Source organism: Esox lucius, chromosome 2, assembly GCF_011004845.1.
Source record: "Esox lucius isolate fEsoLuc1 chromosome 2, fEsoLuc1.pri, whole genome shotgun sequence".
Taxonomy (NCBI): Eukaryota; Metazoa; Chordata; class Actinopteri; order Esociformes; family Esocidae; genus Esox; species Esox lucius.
Genome location: NC_047570.1, coordinates 14,742,221 through 14,761,171, shown reverse-complemented (window position 1 = coordinate 14,761,171; position 18,951 = coordinate 14,742,221). Strand labels below are relative to the sequence as shown.

General features: G+C 42.3%; 1 protein-coding gene across 4 annotated transcripts in view; it reads left to right on the top strand.

The window, feature by feature from the left end:
- sbf2 (SET binding factor 2) overlaps nt 1-6,318 on the top strand; it is a 141,785-nt gene extending 135,467 nt beyond the window's left edge. For all 4 annotated transcript variants that reach the window (XM_013138397.3, XM_020054565.2, XM_013138396.3 and 1 more), the window contains 8 exons: nt 1,170-1,296; nt 1,615-1,745; nt 2,898-3,122; nt 3,436-3,543; nt 4,119-4,309; nt 4,417-4,504; nt 4,631-4,762; nt 4,917-6,318. In XM_013138397.3, coding sequence (XP_012993851.1) covers nt 1,170-1,296; nt 1,615-1,745; nt 2,898-3,122; nt 3,436-3,543; nt 4,119-4,309; nt 4,417-4,504; nt 4,631-4,762; nt 4,917-5,015 — 1,101 coding nt within the window. In that variant the 3' untranslated portion in view covers nt 5,016-6,318. The remainder of the gene's footprint in view (nt 1-1,169; nt 1,297-1,614; nt 1,746-2,897; nt 3,123-3,435; nt 3,544-4,118; nt 4,310-4,416; nt 4,505-4,630; nt 4,763-4,916) is intronic.
- The last annotated feature ends 12,633 nt before the right edge of the window (nt 6,319-18,951 follow it).

The following is an 18,951-nucleotide window of genomic DNA, read 5'->3' as shown; positions in this document are numbered from 1 at the left end:
TATCCTACTGCTATCCACACTCCTTTTCTTCCCTCCGTACCTTTTCTGTGAGCTCATCACATACTTTCAGCGCAGGACCAGCAAGAGTAGGGGAGGGAGGGAAAGAAACTAAGCTGTCAATTTCTATATACTCTCTTCAGTTTTGGTACTCTGCAACCCCCCCCCATTGGATAAGTAATTTAGACAGAGTTGTACGCTGGGGAGTTTCAGCTGCAGGGATGTTGCCCAGATGGTCTGTGAAACCCATGTTCAGCGCTGTACTTTCCGTGCAAGCGTGTTTCGCCATCCCCTCTGCATTTCTCCCTCAGTGTATTCAGAGTGCAGAGTGGAAAATTGCATTTGTGGGAATTAAGACTCTCCTCGGAAGACGGGTTGGGGAGGGCATTGGGCTGGGATGGGATGGGGTCCTGGGGGGCTGTGGGGTATGGTCTAAGGTTGGGTAGGGGGTGGGGTTGTAGGGCAGTGTAGGGGTTTGGGGTTGGTGGGGTGTAGTGTTTTGGAGGGGCTGGGGTTTGTGGGGCAGTGTAGGGGTTGGGATGGTGGTGTAGGGTTGTGGAAGGGGTGGGGTTGTGGGGTGGTTTAGGGAGTGGGGGGCGGTGGGTTGTAAGGTACAGCTGAAGTCCAGAGGACTTGAAGTGCTAACTTTAGAAAAAGGATGTTTTCTCACTCCCTGGGGTCCGTCAGACCTAATCCTATACACTTACATCAACACATAGTTTCTGCATTTGTCTTTTGAAACTGGAAGGGTGTCTGCCAAGCCGTCCTGGTGTGAGCTCTCTGGGTCCCAAAATGTGATAAACAGAGAGAGAGGGAATCTGAAGAGTTTCTGAAAATAGATGTTGATCATCTCCGAAACAGCTGTTGTTTTTGCCAGTACGCCCAGGTGGCCCAAAAAATGCTAAAGAGCAGCAAGGTCTTTTCATTTGGCCACTGATGAACACTGCTGGACATGCACAGACGGTTACTGCCTTTTGGCCAGGCCCAGCGTGTGTCTGAGAATTATGACATCAGCCCCTGACCTTTGTTCCATGGACTCCATTGCGTCCTGCTGGTAAATAGGGAGTGTATGTAGTAATAGCAGGTCCACATGTGGTCATAACGCAGGAACAGCGTGCAGCCATCACAATGCACCACTTTTTTCTGCTCCTCCCTCTATCTTCTCAATGCAGATCCAAGATCAGTATCCACTGGAGTTTGAATTTAATCAACACTATCTAAAGTTCCTGGCCTACCACTACATCTCCAACCGCTTCAAGAACTTCCTCCTGGACTCGGACTACGAGCGTCTGGAACATGGTTGGTATATAACTAATCCAGTGTATAGAGGCGCTTTAACAGTCGGGCCACTAAAGGATTGGCCTGCTTGTTTAACGGTTTCGGGAGAGTTGTTGGCATTAACAGGCAACGTGTTGAAAAAACTGTCTGCGACATGACCATGTTTATTGAATGTAAGGGGTCCGGTTTGTTATTTCAGTAAACTGACATGTTGCAGTGAAGTGCTTCTGAATTACCCAGATCCTGTCTCTTATCTGAGATCTAGGATTTGTCACCTAATAGTGGTAGTGTGTCTTAGCCTGCTGAACAACCTCTTCTTTGTATGACTCTCTTCAAAAGGAACATTGTTTGAGGACAAGCCGGGAGACAAGCAGGCCAGGAGGGGGGTTTGTATCTGGGAGTGTATCAGCAGAATGCACAGGAGGAGTCCGCTGTTCTTCAACTACCTGTACAGCCCCACAGACACTGAGGTGAGTGCTTGATCCTCTTGGTTTTTAGGTGTCTTGTTATTTGATGCAACCCTCCAAGCAATGTCCTGCTTTGTACCAACTCGCCAAGTAACAATGCAGCACTCAGGCTGTGTATTTTAGCCAGATCCCCAATGGCCTTTTCTCTAGATTGCTCACACTTAGTCACACCCAAGTCATCCTGCTCTGGACATGCTCCATGGAACATCTTCACAAGAGATACTGGCATCTTCCCAGAGCAGCCATCCAAGCTCATACATCTAGATTGTCTCCCCAATGATGAATGTTCTGCCACTCTGTTGCACAAGATGATAGCTTATTGTGGTGACCTTCCCGTGTTCCTCCCTCGGTCCTGTTGAATGTCCTGTTATCGGTCTGTTGATGTTGGTCAAACCAGTATGGAACAGGCCCCGGGGAGGGGCGGGCAGCTGAACTCTGGAGCAGTTCTTATCAGTGCGGTCTGGGATCTTTAATATCTGTGGTCGTAAAGGAAGCGTTGTATATAGCCTCTTCCAAGTCCTTGACAGGCTGTGTCTTGAAGCGCCCTCCCTGGTGTTGTTTACCTCCCTGTTGGCACTGTGTGTGGGTGTGTGTGTGTGTGTGTGTGTTGTCTTCAACTTCAAAGTCCGTCCTAATTCCCCCAGGGGAAGACCGGGGGGTCTGTTTTGTGGCGTGGGTGAGACGGGTTCATGTGAACAGTAAATCTTGGAACTGCTGGCCAGCGATGGAGGCGGCTGTACCCATTATTCTAGGGGGCTTATAAATCAGCAGGAGGAGCTGGAAGAAAACAGCTTGTGTGTTTGTGCACCCCGGCCCCGATGTGATTAAGTGTTCGGGGAAGTGTTAGGTCCGGTGGATCGCATTCTTTCCCACTGGCTGTGTTCAATGATGTATAACTGGAAGACAGGACCCATCCTCGTCACTGGGCAGGCCACTCTACTCAATAGGCTAGACATCAAACCAGCCACCATAGAGAGATCAACATATTATTCATATATTTATGTTGTATTCATCGAATGCGAATGAAACAATAGAGAGTGAAACATCGAAGGTATAAATATGTCATTTATTGTTAGTGTAAACACACAGTATGAATGCATCTACAGTTTTGTTTCATGCCAGTTCTTCCTTGTTGTTGGTTCGTATACTGTTTAGCCGGTGCTCAAACCTTCCATCAGCCTCCCAGCTTTGAGGAAGTGGGACTACTTCACGGCTGAGACCCTGTGCACAGGCCCGTCCTACGACTGGAGGATGCTGGCTGTCATGTCGGAGAGCACAGAGGAGGCGGTCACTGCGGGCACCAGCAAGAGGAGGATTGTGTGGCCATGCTACAGCAGTGTTGGACGCGCTCAGCCGGACTCAATCACCAAGCTACTGGCTGTGAGTTGAGGATCTCCTGTTTACTGGTCACACAACAGCAATAACAAGAGCTTGGTGCTAGTTTTTATCTTAATTCTAACTTTAGTTACTGACATGGCCTTGTTCTGTTCAATATTCTCTACCTCTATACAACTGTAAGTACCCCATTGATTTTGTTGAGTTTATGTTTTAAGAATAAAAGATCAAGATTGCTGACACCATGTGAACCGAGTTTTCTCAGAATTGTCTCTTTGCAAATAAAAGCCTTCTAGCCCCAGTTGTCATTTTATTGATCCGTGATGGTGCAGCCTGTACTGATGATGTGTCAATGCAGGACATTGAGCGGCTGGAGGGGGAGATGGGTCAAGCACCGGAGAGGTGGCAGACCACTCTGGAGAGGGTCAGAGTCAGCATCCAGGAGGACCTCAAACAGGAGGGAAATGTAAGTCCAGCAGAACATTTGCTGTTCTCATCACCCTGAAACCTTAGTCGCTAAGTCTGCCCTTCGACCTTTCTCTTCCCCCGAGACATTGTAAGTATGTTAAAAAGCAGCCCTGCTCTGTTGGAATGGTGCGGGTGTAACCCCGATGACAGAATGCTGTAGGTGTGTACCATCAATCTAAATATGAATGTGAGTAGAATGTTGACTGGACAGGTCATCCTCCAGCCAGCTCTATTGCAAGGTTGTCATGACATCCTTATAATGTTTCAGGAACTTGGAAGAATTTTATGTTTGATGTGTAATTTTTTTGTTATTTTTTCTCCAATGTGTGTTTTGGCCATGTTTTTGCCTATGACTTAACAGAACGTACATTTTTAAGAGCGATTTTCTATGGACATTTACTTTAACTCAGCTCCTGTTTACTTACTGGAAGACCAGAATGTACTAGCATTCAGACGAACAGTGGTGCTTGACTCATTAATCTATGTGTGAGCCAAAACATCCTGCAGATGTCCTTTTGTATGTTTTCATTGCTTTTCTAATTCCATCTGTCCATCTCTGTTTGTGAATTCCAGCTCCGAAAGCAGTCTGTGTCCATCTCTGGGCTGATCCCCACATCCAGCCTGCAGGCCTTCCAGAGACGCTCCATGTTGCACCTGCCAGACAGCGGCCTGGGGGAGGACAGCAGTCCCACCGCCGCCAATGGGGTCAACCGGCGGGCTGCCACACTCTACAACCAGTTCACTCCCAAGAATGAGGAGAACAGGTGGGACTGTTGACACACTCGGGCCATTGCTGCTACTTAATGCTTTTCCTAACTCTTGTTAAGTGCCGCAGAGAACCGACTTCAACTGTTAATTGTCTGTTTCTCAGATCTTTTGAGGGGATTCTGTACAAACGAGGAGCCCTGCTGAAAGGATGGAAACCTCGCTGGTTTGTTTTAGACATAACGAAACACCAGGTGAGGAGTGCTGCATCTTTTATGTACTGTTTGCAGCAGTTGCTTTTTGGTAATGTACCCCCGATTCCGCTGGTTGGGTTATAAGAGTGTGTGTGTGTGTGTGTGTGCCTGTGTGTGCTGTCCCAGCTAAGGTACTATGACACGGGCGAGGACACTAACTGCAGGGGCCACATCGACCTGGCGGAGGTGGAGTCGGCGCTGATCGCCACACCCACCATAGGAGCTCCTAAACACATCAGTGAGAAGGCCTTCTTTGATGTGAGTCTCTCTGGTTCTCCATTCCTCCATTTGCTTGGGGTCTTAATGTGTTCTGTAGTGGAAAGCCCTCCGTCTATGGTAAAAATCAGGCTCACATATCACATCCCATGCCTTGAGTTACCGTTTAATAGTTGCTTGAACGTTGCCTTTCCAGCTGAAGACCACCAAGCGAGTGTATAACTTCTGCGCTTCGGATGCCCAGAGCGCCCAGCAGTGGATGGACAAGATCCAGAGCTGCATCTCCGACGCTTGACCTCAGGTCACAGCATTACCCATAGGTGCAGCCATTATGGCTGAGCGCAGAGACTGGGGCCAAATACAGTACGTATTTAGCTCAGTCACCTTGAGTGACTTTTCCATGAAGACCACACTGAACCAAGTGCCTGTTAGTGGGGGAGATGTTATCTTTTCATCCATTCTTCTGCCTCTGCAGAGCGCCAGGCAGTCGTCACTCTGTTGATCATTATGGTCTGGTCTCAGCAACACACCTTGGCACTGTTACTGGGATCAACACTTAGTGCCAAAAGAGATGGCAAAACCCATTGCCTGAGCACTACTAAAGATGCCATTTTACTTGTGAATTGGTAAAAGCAATAGCACTGGCCTTTTCAAACTGTGGTTTCAATATATTAATTAAAATTGAGAAAAGAATTAAAAGGCAAGAGAATTTATATCAGTATAATATTGAATATTTTGCTATGAGGAAAAGGTAATGCTGCTTGAATAAAAAATATGAACCACCAAAAACTCAGAGGGTTTAAAAATGCACAATATGACAAGGCAATTTGTTTGCACTTAGTTCTATAATATGCACTCCAGATAGAAGTCTAGATTTTCTAACAGAAACAAACACCCAGGCAGAAGGAATTACTTTATAGTTATTTACATAATTACCTTTTCCGTATCAAGAACATTTTGAACAAAATAAAACTTTGCACACTAGGCCTACAGCTCCAAACATTTTCCTGACATGTTGTATTTAAGGGACGTGTGCTTTGTTTTGTTTAAATATACACTACGAATGTTTTGACTCATGGATAACAGTTTATTCATTATTGTGATGTAAATTATTTTTATTAAATAAGTAACTCTTGATAGTGTGGTGGCTTACTGTTTAATGTAAATAGTCTTGTGACATTTCTTACTTTTTATAAATCTGTTGAATATGTGTATGCTTTTCTAATCTTAACTGTAATAAGACCAACTTTACAATTCTGACTTGTTTTTAATATATTGTATGTCATGTGCAAATACACTATAGTGATGAGACGGTCTATGAGCCATTGTGTGTAAAATGAAGGGGAGTACAGTACAGTACAATTCTCTGAAAATCCAGAAAGGACTGTTAAATACATTGTGGGACAGCATGTTTTATTTTTTTAAATATTTGGGTCTCATTTGTTATCTTTACATATTCCAGTTAGGGAAAACAAAATAACATCAGTTATTTCAGAAGCTATTTGAGAAGATCTGTTACTGTATCTTTGTACCATGTTTTGTTGTGATACTAATGTTTTCATTTTGGAAATAAATCAAGAGTTCTTGAACTAGCCCGATGATGGTTTTTATTTTGTATTAGTTTTTTTATTTTACAATGGATATCACCACTGCGTATTGTTAAGAGAACTCACTATAATGTAATTTGGTTAGCTCTTTGTTACCGTAATGGTACTTTAGATGGCATTATATCTGAGAGACGCGTACTCTATCTGGAGCCTCAATTGTAATATTGCAATATTCCGTGTTTATTTGCAAATTACAAGAAACAGGGAACAAACCTGAAACCAACCTAGGTATGCCACTTGTTACACGTCTGCTTGATATGAACGCCTCCCTTTTGTTAAAATAGTTTCTCCTTTCTCAATGAAAGGTAAGCAGACACCACTGCAGTGGAATAATTCTCATTGCCTGAGCCAAAGCTGGGCTTGTCAAAGATGTTTCACTTCCAACAATGAGTAAGGAACTGGGCAAGAAACCTAACACAGAACCACTGGCGCCTGAATGGCGGGACTCAAAGGCACTCCTGTGGTCCTGGAGAAACCTGTCCCACAAAGAGGAAGGCGGGAAAGTCCTGAACTGAAGTTCTATAGGACAATTGGGACCTCATTCTGAGCACTCACTCCCAGCTGGCTTGTACTGGGAGCAGGTGCAGTACTGGGTAACATCTGGACAGGCGCTTCTCTGGCAAGTCCCTCCATATTTAGCTTCCCCCTGGAGGGCTGCATTAGCGCCTACGCCGCTGAGGAAAGGGATAAGGCGGAAGTGGAGATTCGGCAGGATTTTCAGGAATGGAGCAGTTGGGACTCCTTAGTCATTCAAGGAGAGTTAGTGATTAATAAAAAAATCACTCAATAGGAATGATGAGTTCTACTAATTGACTGATTCTCTGTTGTGAGGACACGGGGCATTTTTAAAACTATGCTACGTTCCATTTGCAACAGCACACAATGTGACTGGGGGAAAAAAAAGGTGACTGGAAAACACTACATGAGTTGTGCTGCAACTGTTGAGCCAAAAAAAAATTCATTGTAAAGTTATACTGAAGAATACAGCATATTTATAGTTGTGTATCATACTTTCACATTTCTTCCACATTAGCTCATCGTAATTATACGTTTAGAAGAAAAATGTTTTTAATCAAAAGAGAAATCATGACCTTTCTGCAAGCTTTAACCAGTTGCCTAGTGTTTCCAGATTTCAGCAAATAAGTCCTATAATTACTTATAATATGAATTACATTTCTTCTGCCAGAAAATTGTAATTAAGTCTTTTAAAAAGCAACTTTTTCAGTGTATGAATTGTATTGGTGTATGCTTTCTGCTGTAGTAGTAATTGAACTGTCTGTTGGGTTATACAGTACACTGCATTCATAAAGTATTAGGAAATGTTTTCCCATTTAGTTAGGATACAGACAGCCTTATTCTAAAATGTATTACATGAATGTTTATTAAAAAAATATACATTTTGCAAATTTATTACAAAATAACAGAAATTTCCAGCCCTTTGCTAAGACTTTAAAATTGAGTTCAGGTGCATCCTGTCTCCATTGATCAAGGGTACCAAAATTATGTCTGTGGTTTTGAAGGTCCTCAAGAAAATTGGCCATCATTTTTAAATGTAAGATACGTTTTTTGATTGGTACAATACATTTTGATTTAGCATTGGCAATGACCAAAATCATATGTACGGTACGTGGAAGGATGTGCTGCACTTTGTAATACTCCATGTTAGACAATAAACACAGGTTAGTGAAGAGTGAAGTTAGACCCAACCAAACGGTTAAGGTTAGTTAGCACTCATTTAGGTAGGGATTAAGGCTCATCTTTATAACAAGATATGATCTCATAAGATAAATGCTTCCATGTCAAAAAGGTTATTCTAAATCTGTACACCACTCAAAAGAATTGAGAACACAATCATCACAGTATAACACCAAGTCAATTAAACTTTAGGGATATCAGTCTGTCCAGGAAGGAAGCATAAGCGATTGTGAATCAACGTCACCTGTTTTGGTCCAAATGAAAGTGACAACAGGTGCACTGGGGAGGCAACACCAAGACAACCCTTCTACCAGGTGTTGTAGTACACATACTGGAGAGAGAGAGAGAGACCTTGTGTAATTGCTGTCCTCTCTCACACACATGTAAAATTACCACTGTCACATTTACAAACCTTAAATAGAAATGCAACCAAGCTCAGAACCAATGTGCCTACAGGGCCATACGCAAACAGCAATGAGCTCAACACCACTGAAGCCCACAATGAAGCGGAAAGACAACTTCTTGCTGTAGAAGGATACACATCCATTCTATGACAACAACCTTAATAGACAAGCATATATCTGACACTCCACCATCTATATCAATCGATCCAGCGCAAAAATATGACCAATGCACGGACCAGCACCACAAAGGCAGGATGATAAAATATGCTTTCACTCACCAAGGCTGAGGGCTCACTTGAAGAGAAAGGTGGCCTGGGAGATGACTGTGTCGCATTGCCTCCTTCATCACCGGCGCTGTGTTGGTTACTCGTCGGCCTGGCTTGTCTGTTCCATCGTGAACGGTGGCAGCCCATTCATCAGTTTGCTTCCGCGTTTTCTGGACATTTTCCCTGAAATGGGTGAGCGCCCTGCTAATCCCAGATGCAACGATGCTACGTTTTTGCAGTGTTGTATAAAACATAAACTTCTTGCATGAGGAAGAAAAAAAATCCAGCCGCTGTAGAAAGGCTCGGTCCCTGAGTTTTTTTGACAGGCTGTATGCCTCACTTATGGTGGCCTCATCCCATCCTGGTTATGTGCATATGTCCTCCATACACAGGAGCAGCGCAGCGCGGTTTTCCAAAACTGCATTGAGAGTTCTACTTTTAAAGTTCCATCATACAGCGTGTGGCCTTGGAATGCGTCTCTGTGTTGCCTCAGCAAGTGCCGCAACACGTTTTGGAGCGCCAGAGAAAAAGGTGGCAAAAGCAGTTAAATCTGCAAAAAACACCTTCAGGATGCTCATCCTTGCTGAACAAAGTTGCTGCAAGGTCAGGTTCAGCTGGTGAGCATAGCAGTGAACAAACTGGGCATGTGGGTATGTCTTTTTCATTAGTGTCTGTACCCCTCGGACATTTCCACTCATTACAGCTGCACCATCATAAGTCTGAGCGATCAGCTTTTCTCCCAGCTTCAGCAGTGCGGTTTCACATTTTCCACACAGTTTAATACACGATGATCCAACTGAGAACATACCTGTTTTCAAGAAAAAACCTAGAGGACCATAGATCTCCAGGAACAGGGTTGCTCTAGTGGGACCTGTGCTCACAGCCCAGCACAGTGCAGTTTAACTGCAACAATGCTCAGGTAGGTGGTACGTGTCAAAGTAACATCCACATGAATGGCAGGACCCAAGGTTTCCCAGCAGAACATACCCCAAAGCATCACACTGCCTCCGCGGCTTGCCTACTTCCCATAGTGCATCCTGATGCCATGTGTTCTCCAAGAAAGTGATGCACATGCACCCGGCCATCCATGTGATGTAAAAAGAAAGGTGATTCATCAGACCAGGCCACCTTCTTCCATTGCACCGTGCTCCAGTTCTGATGCTCACATGCCCATTGTAGGCGCATTCAGCAGTGGACAGGGGTCACCATGGGCACCCTGACTGGTCTGTGGCTACGCAGACCCATACACAAAAAACTGCAATGCACTGTGCATTCTGACTCCTTTCTATCAGTACCAGCACTAACTTTTTCAGCAATTTGAGCTACAGTAGCTTGTCTGTTGTATCGGCCCTCACGGACCAGCCTTTGCTCCCCACATGCATCAGTGAGCCTTGGCCGCCCATGACCCTGTCGCCGAGTCACTGCTTTTCCTTCCTTGGACCACTTTTGATAGTTACTGACCACTGCAGACCGGGACCACCCCACAAGGGCTGCAGATGCTCTGGCCCAGTCGTCAGATCCTTACACTAGCCCATTTTCCATTTTTTCACATTTAGAATTTCCATTTGTACTTGCATTTACCTTCATTGCACATTTCTGTATCCCACCTGTAACATACATTGTTCTGCACTCTTCTATTTGCACTTCTGATTAGATGCTAACTGCATTTCGTTGTGCTGTACTTGTACTTACACAGTGACAAAGTTGAATGTAATCTAAACTCAAAATAAGTTCCTTGTTTTTACCCTACTGAATGGCAGGTGCTAAATGCATAACAAATCCATTGGTCTCTATGGGGGTTATTCTTCACAGGGCACATCAGCAATTTGGACTATGTCAGTGTGACCCTGGGGGGTGATTTCCTGCTCTGAGAGCCTCACAGTTTCAGGATGCTTTGGCACTTATGCACCTGCTAAAACATTCTCTAAATACTACTCTCACCATTGATCTACTGTCCAGGCAATCCATCTCCACCATTCAGGATATTGTGAGAATACACTATGTGAAAAGGCCCTGTCTTATCATTTGCATTCAGGGGAATCATGTTTGTGAATCATTAGGATAGTCATGGTGTTTTTTTTCCAAACCTCACCCGTCCGCCCCTATTTCAATATTTCAAGTATGTTTCTAATGTTAATTGATAGCCATGGCTGGCTGATTCGCCTTGGTTTGGGGGAAGGGGGGGGGTAAAACACATTTACTCTTTTGTCTTTTCCTCAGCCCACTTGGTACAGTTTGTCTGAGGCCATCCATGCACTGATTCTGTCCCGCCCGTGTTGTTAATGACCCTAAACGTCTACCCTACAGAGCCTAGAGTCCGCAATGTGTGTGCTAAGAGCTGTGAGGTCACTATGGGAACGCATCTCGACCAGAAACCAGGCATCTGCAAGAGATTTATTCATTACCAGACCATCCGAAAGAATGTTCCCATTTTAAATCGATGAGAATCTTTTGGACAGGAGTCAAATGAACTGGATGTGGGTTTTAAGGTTCTTTGGGACACATGGGGCCTGGGTTAGACGGATCAGATGTATTTTTGCCTTATTGTGGAATGTTGAGTCTTGTGCAATTAAGCCATTGAGATTTCAAAAAGACTCCCCAATGCAAAATACTAAGAACTGCCTGAATCATGTCCTGATCCTTAGACATTATATAGCCCTCACAAGCCTTTAACTGAACAACTGGTAATATTCAAAAGCAGTTATAGATTTATGAAGATGTGTGCATGCTCATGTGCAGTAGTGTTTATCGAAAAGGTCAGCTCAACTAGAAATCTGATTAAAACCATAATTGTGAAAGACAAAGCCATTAGCTATACTATTGAATGATGGCCAATCATGAAAAGATGAAATGCTGTAAATGGAGCCAGTGAAATTTGTTGCATTATCTTTTAATGCACCACATTCCATGTTGGTGTGGCAACACAAATATTTAGATTTTGATTCAAGTTAGTTCAAAGCCTTTTTAGCTTTGATGTGTTGTCTGATATGGAATTTCAGAATGAGTCCACAGTTCTGTTACTCTTTTTACAGTAATTTGAAAAGGTGTAAGTACACCCCCTGGAAAGTTCTTAGTTTTTTACACATTGGGGAAACATGGATAGAGCCAAACTGCCACCACACATATTGATAAAGGTATCCCAATTAAACAAATTACGCAAACAAAATTAATCTTTGAAACCATGTATGCAAGTAAAATAAACAGAAAGGCCTTCCCCTTATGCAGAAGTTAGTAAATCCCCTCCATTTACTATCACATAAAATGACTAAAATTCAGGTGTATGAAAACAAGCGAGTAGAAATAATTAGCGAGTAACTTGCAAGGGTCCAGCCTTCCATAAAGACTAGAAACTTGATCTGATTTCTTCTTAACCATATGGGTGGTAACACATCATGGCAATATGAAAATGCCTAGGCAAGGCCTTTAGAAGAAAGATTATTGATGCCTATGAGTCTAGGATGTTTTACAGTGCCATTTCAAAGCAATTTAAGTACATCATTCCACTGTCCAATGGACCATATACATTTGGAAAAAATTCCAGACTGCTGGCAATCAGGTTGTGCCTCCAATTTCAGTCCAAGAGCTTAATAAAAGTTGCTCACAATAATAGAATATCAATAAAACATTTGCCAGAACCACCAGTGCAAAGACCTAAACTACTGGAACAATGTGCTCTGAACAGGTAAATCTAAGGTAGTGTTGTATGGTGAAAAAACGTAACACTGCTTTCCAACTGAAAAAGCTCATAATGACCATTAAGCATGGAGGTGGTGCCACAATTGAGACAACCATGAACCATATTAAAGCAAAGAATTCTTGAGGGGAATGGGACGTCATCTGTCAAAAAGCTGAACTGAACATGTATCTTGCAACAGGACGATGATCCAAAACACACTAGCAAAACTACAACAGAATGTCTCAAAAAGACGAATTGGAGGGTTATGGAATGGCCGAGTCAAAGGCCAGAACTAAATCCGATGCTGTGGAAGGACTTCCCTGCAAGAAAGCTCTTGAATACGACATATTTAATGCAGTTCAGTAAAGAAGAGTGGACATAAATTCCTGCCAGTCAATGTAAGAAATGGATAGACAGAACAAACAGATACATTAAGTTATTGGAGCCAAATGGGGCAACACCAACTTTAAATTATTGCAAAGTACAATCCTTCATTCACTAAATAAGGTTACCTTTTGTCAATAATGTTGAAGTGAAGATTACAACAAAATAAGAAGAAAAATATCAACATTCCAGGAGTGTACAGTGCATTTCTTTCCACATCAATCTACACTCAAAACCACAATGATCAATTAAAACAGGTTTTTAGAAACACCACATTCAGATGAGTATTCAGAGCCTAGAACTAAATGTTTTGTTAAAGTATTTAAAAGCAATTCAGCTGTACTTGGAGAGTTTCACCCATTCTTCTCTGTAGATTCTCCCAAGTTCTGTCAGATTAGATGAGGAACGCTGCTGCATAGTCATTTTTAGGTCTCTGCCGAGATGTTTGACCGGGCTCAAGTCTGGCTATGATTGTTTCACTGAAATATATTAATCGACTAGTCCCGAAGCCAGTCTTGGCTTGTCTTGGCTGTATGCTTAGGGTTGTTGTGCTGTTGCAAGGTGAACCTTTACGCCAGTCTGAGGTCCTAAGAGCAATGGAGGAGGTTTTCATTAAGGATGTTCATCATTCCCTCAATCCTGACCAGTCTCCCAAGCCAGTCCCTGCAGCTGAAAAACATCCCCACACTATTATGCAGCCACCATAATTCTTCACCATAGGGATTGTAATGGCCAAGTGAACACCTTCTAACAGTGATCACCTTCCGCCAAGTAAGCAGTGACATGATACTTGGCATTGAGGCCAAAGAGTTCCATCTAGGAATCATCAGACCAGAATCCTGTTTCTCATTGTCTGATTGTCTTTCAGGAGCCTTTTAGCAAACTCCAAGAGGGCTTTCATGTGCCTTTTACTGAGGTGTGGCTTCTGTCTGGCCAATTTACCATTAAGGACTGATTGGTGGAGTGCTGATGGTTGTCCTTCTGGAAGGTTCTCCAAACAGAAGCTCTGTCAGTGACTATCGAGTTCTTGGTCACCTACCTGACCAAGGCCCTTCTCCTCCGATTGCTCCGTTTGGCTAAGCAGCTAGCTCTAGGAAAAGTGTTGGTGGTTCCAAATATCTTCCATTGAAGAATGATGGAGGCTACTTTGCGCTCAAAGATCGTCAATGCGCATTTCTGTTTTCTGAGCTCTACTGTTTTGAAGCAGTGTACCAGAAGCTTATTCCAAAGTACAACACCACGTGACCGATGACGTTAGAAGTTTCGGACATCACAAAATCACCTCAGACTTCCAACCGGGCCCAACAGATGTCTTTTTCTGAATGGCTGTTTTGAAACTGCATGCATAAAATGTTAATGAAATCCAGTCACTTCGAGGGTTGTCAGTAGGAGTTTGAGACCCGCATGCGAATGGAAATTAGAGAGAAGTATCTGAAAGAGCAAATTAGTCAAGAGTCATAAAATAGAGCTAGTTATTTGATAGCACCCACAGAACAGTAATTTGAGAGTTACAAGTTGGTTAGCTATTATCTGAGAGTCGTACAAAAGAGTAGATCATTTAAGAAGTAGGCAAGATAATTATTAAGAGTGTAGCTTACCTAGGTTATTGGAAATGGTAATAGGATAGTGTATTAGAGAGCAATGGAGAATGTGTGCTTAAAATAGTGACAACAACTTTTGTTAAATACCTATTTTTCAGTGGCAGTTGACAAGAGGATAACTGACCAAATAGAAACAGAAAAAAAATTATTTAAAAAAATACAACTTTTCATTTTGGTTGACAAAAACAAGACTAGATGAAATTATCTTTGTGACAATAGTCTTACATAACTACCAAAGTTGGAAAGGAGGATTTTGGAAAGAGAGGTTCTCAGTGTTTATGATGCGCTTTCAGAAGTCATCAAAATACTTCTGAAAGGCAAAGACCATGGTGTTGTGCCTGGAGACATGGTTATACCCTAACTAGTTAACTATCAAAATGTTTTTGAATCTTCTGTCTCATGCTTCCATACTGTGCACAATGCTGCACTTAAAATCTTAAGAAATAGGCCTAATTTTAGGCAATATCAATAATGTAACCAAAACATTATGAAATGTTCCATTGAGCTTATTTGAGATGGTGATATGTTTAGGCTACTATAGGTTAATGAGGCAATAACTCTGATTGGACTAAAATGTGACTAAAACATAAAGACATTTTGTTGATTAAAATGGCTCAGTGTATTCGGCATTTTGATAATAACTAGACAAAAATTTTATTCCAATTATTTGAATGTGACTAAAAGTTATTTTAGTATAACATTACGTGACCGATCATGTCCAAAGCTTTGTTTAACTAATATCCTTTTAAACCGGAACACAATACCCCAAATCCCAAATGAACACGTGTAATTCTGTGGCACAGCCATACTATTCCAGACTACTGTTTACACGGCCACAGTTTGATTCTTCCTGTTGCGGGTAACACGATTTTGTTAAACACAAAATGTCAGCCTTTCTTCCTCCAGAAATTCCTGTTTAATTGAGGTTAGGCTATTCAATGGTCTTCATTATTCATTCCTCCTTACCATTACTTGGAATGCACCGATAACGACTGAGGTAAGAGCTGGTTGCCGCAGACCACACAAAAACGTCTTGTGTACCGCTCTGGGCTAAATACAACGTCTAAATCAAACATGTCATATTACATGTAGTCCAGCAGATGTCCATGCTGTGCACTGTGTTGGAAAGTTTCGCGCAATGAAGCGTCTTTTCGAAAACAAGCCTCAATGGTTCAGAAAGCCTTGGTTTCCCATCCATAGTCAATGCTGCATATATTTTTTGGTACCCTTACCCAGCCCTGGGCCTAAGCCCAAACCTGTCTCTGAGCTCTACAGACAGTTCCTTTGACCTCATGGATTGGTTTCTGCTCTGACATGCACTACCAACGGTGGGACCTTATATAGACAGGCGTGTACCTTTCCGAATCATGTCCAATCAATTGAATTTACAATAGATGTACTCCAATCACGTTGCTGAAACATCTTAATGTTCTTGATCAATGGAAACAGGATGCATCTGAGCTCAATTTGAGTGTCATAGCAACGGGTCTCAATACTTAATATGTTGCAACAATTTCCTTTTTCACTTTGTCATATGGGGTATTGTGTGTAATCTATTTTAGACCAAAGCTGTAACGTAACAAAATGTGGAAAAAGGGAAGGGTCTGAAAATTTACAATTCATAATTCGATGAACACAAACTTCTTAAAACTCAACAGAGGTCATGCTCATTGGCTCCAAATCATCCCTCTCCAAACACCACAACTAGACTAAACACCAACCCTGGCTAGTTCCCTTTCTTTTAAATCACACATAAAACCGTTGCCCAGACATCTTTATTTTACCTCCGCAACATCTCTAGACTCAGACCCTCTCTGTCACACGCCAGCACTGAAACACTTTTACATGCCCTTGTCACTTCTCAACTCGATTACTGCTACATTTTACTCACCAGTATTCCCTAAAAACACACCAACAGACTCTAACAGGTTCAGAACTCAGCGACCAGAATCCTCACTCGTAGAAAATAATCTGAACACATTACACTCATTCTTATCAGTCTTCACTGGCTTCCTTTGTAAGTAGAAAAACCTGCAAAATCGGCAGTGTATCAAATACTTGTTCCCCCCACTTAATTTTGTAGCCCTAGACCTTGGTGTGGCTGCCTTTATTTCTGGAAAATTCATATAAAATTATAATAAAAAAAAGGATTCAGAAGATATTGGGCCTTTATATAAAAGCTTACATAAAAGCTTTTGGGCCCCAGAGAAAATAGTGCAATGCAATTTATATGGGACACCCTGAGTTTGCTTTGGTAGGCAGTATTTTTCAAGTAGTCCTCTGATAGATTCCCTTTAGTTGACTTTTTTTTCTTGGTGCTCCCACACATCATCTATTATTTTCAATTAGGTGCTCTGAGGTGACAAATTTAATACTGTGACTGTTCCATCTCCAGACTTACACTGTAGATGGAAAAGTAGGTTTTTGCAAAAATCTACAAAGATCGATATTTCTTGTATGACTTCTTACAACCAAAGTTTCTCCCCCCCAACCTTAGAGATAGAATGGAGTCATGGTATTTCTCTGAGGAAAGTTAGCAAAAAAATTGCTAAATCATTTTATGTTCCCAGGAGCGCAGTAGGCTCCATCATTGGATGTTTGGGACCGACTCTTCCTAGAGCTGGCTACCCATGCCAAACTAAAAAGGAGGGCGTGGGTCAAGGAGGTGACCAAGAGCTCAATGGCCACTCTAACAGAGATTTAAGAGTTTCTTTGATGAGGTGAGAGAACCAGCCAAAATAATAACCATCTCTGCAGCACTCTATTATTCAGGCCTTTATGGTATAGTGGCCAGTCCTGTAAAATGCAGAGTAAATCTCTCCAGTAGAGTTCCAGAGATTCATAGAATATATGTCAAGGCACAATGAAGTTGTTCTTGCGCCCCACACCTTAATGAGACCCTTTATGTTGGATTTTCCTTTAATTTGTCACCTGTTTGTTTATATTTAATACAAGCAATAAGGCAGGGGTATTCAACTATTACCCTACAAGGGCTGGAGCATGCTGGTTTTCTGTTCTACCTCATCATTAATTGCACCCACCTGGTGTCCCAGGTCTAAATAAATACCTGATTAGAGGGTTGCAATAAACATAATGGAGCGGAACTGGCTTTGAGGGCCAGTGCTGAATACCCCTGAAATAAACCACAAGGGGTTTGGTGTATTGCGAATATACAATGGCTAAGAGCTGTTCTTAGGTACGCTGCATTGCGGAGTGCCTGGATACATCACTTAGCTGTGTTATATTGGCAATGTACTAGAAAACCCTGAGATGCCTTAATGGTATTAACAGTTAGCAGTGTAATTTGAGCAGCACAAAGGTATGTGATGTCATACCCGTGGTGTACAGTCTCATATTATATCTTTCAGTCAATCAGCATTCAGGATTAGCCCATCTAGTTTATTGCAGACATTCACCACCAAGGATAGCAGTCAGATCAAATTACCAAGTCAGAAGTTCAGGTATTGGACAGTTGTTTTAAATACCTACGAACAATGGAAATATTGTTTTCCAGTGATGAATTGAATAGGCTACCTACCCAAAATTAACCAAGGTGGATAGATGACCTTCCATTCTACAAAGATGTATTACATGTAGCAGGTATAGTTAAGCACTGAGACAAAAAAAAACATTAGTTTCATGTGAAGTTAAAAAGCCTGCTGGTATCCCAAACGCTATATTCCATCTCTGAACTGAACAAGTACTATCTGGTGTAGCTGCCTTGATGCTTTAAAGCCAGCCACTGCCAAATAAGCAGGACTTTTCCACCCAGTCAGCGATGTCTGGATGGTCCTAAAGCATTGTCAGTACAGTCATAAGAATCATATTTGTTGTTCTAATACTATTTCTGGAAATATTTTAAATATAATATACATTTAAAACAGAGAGGATATCTATAAATAGCTATAGCGCAGCAAGGTTTGGTTAAAGAGCCGCATGTGGCTCTAGAGTTGCGGGTTGCTGATCACTGCGCCTAGACTCACAGACGACATTGGGGGATGGGGTGCCTACTGCAAAGTTAGAAAGTTTGTGTTTGTGCCTTTAAAAGAGCTCAAAGACGTTGTGCAGAAAGTCTCCAACAGGGACACTCAGACACAGCACTGTTTTCCCCATGATGTCAGTCCCACTGGCAGACAGGCTGATTCACCCAGATGCTAGTTTGAGATACTTGAACACTTACTTTTCTGCCGATTTTGCAGGTTTTCCTACTTACAAAGCATATAGAGGTCTGTCATTTTTATCATAGGTACACTTCAACTGTGAGTGACGGAATTTAAAACAAAAATCCAGAAAATCACATTGTATTATTTTTAAGTAATTAATTTGCATTTCATTGCATGACATAAGTATTTGATACATCTGAAAAGCAGAACTTAATATTTGGTACAGAAACCTTTGTTTGCAATTACAGAGATCATACGTTTCCTGTAGTTCTTGACCAGGTTTGCACACACTGAAGCAGGGATTTTGGCCCACTCCTCCATACAGACCTTCTCCAGATCCTTCAGGTTTCGGGGCTGTTGCTGGGCAATACGGACTTTCAGCTCACTCCAAAGATTTTCTATTGGGTTCAGGTCTGGAGACTGGCTAGGCCACTC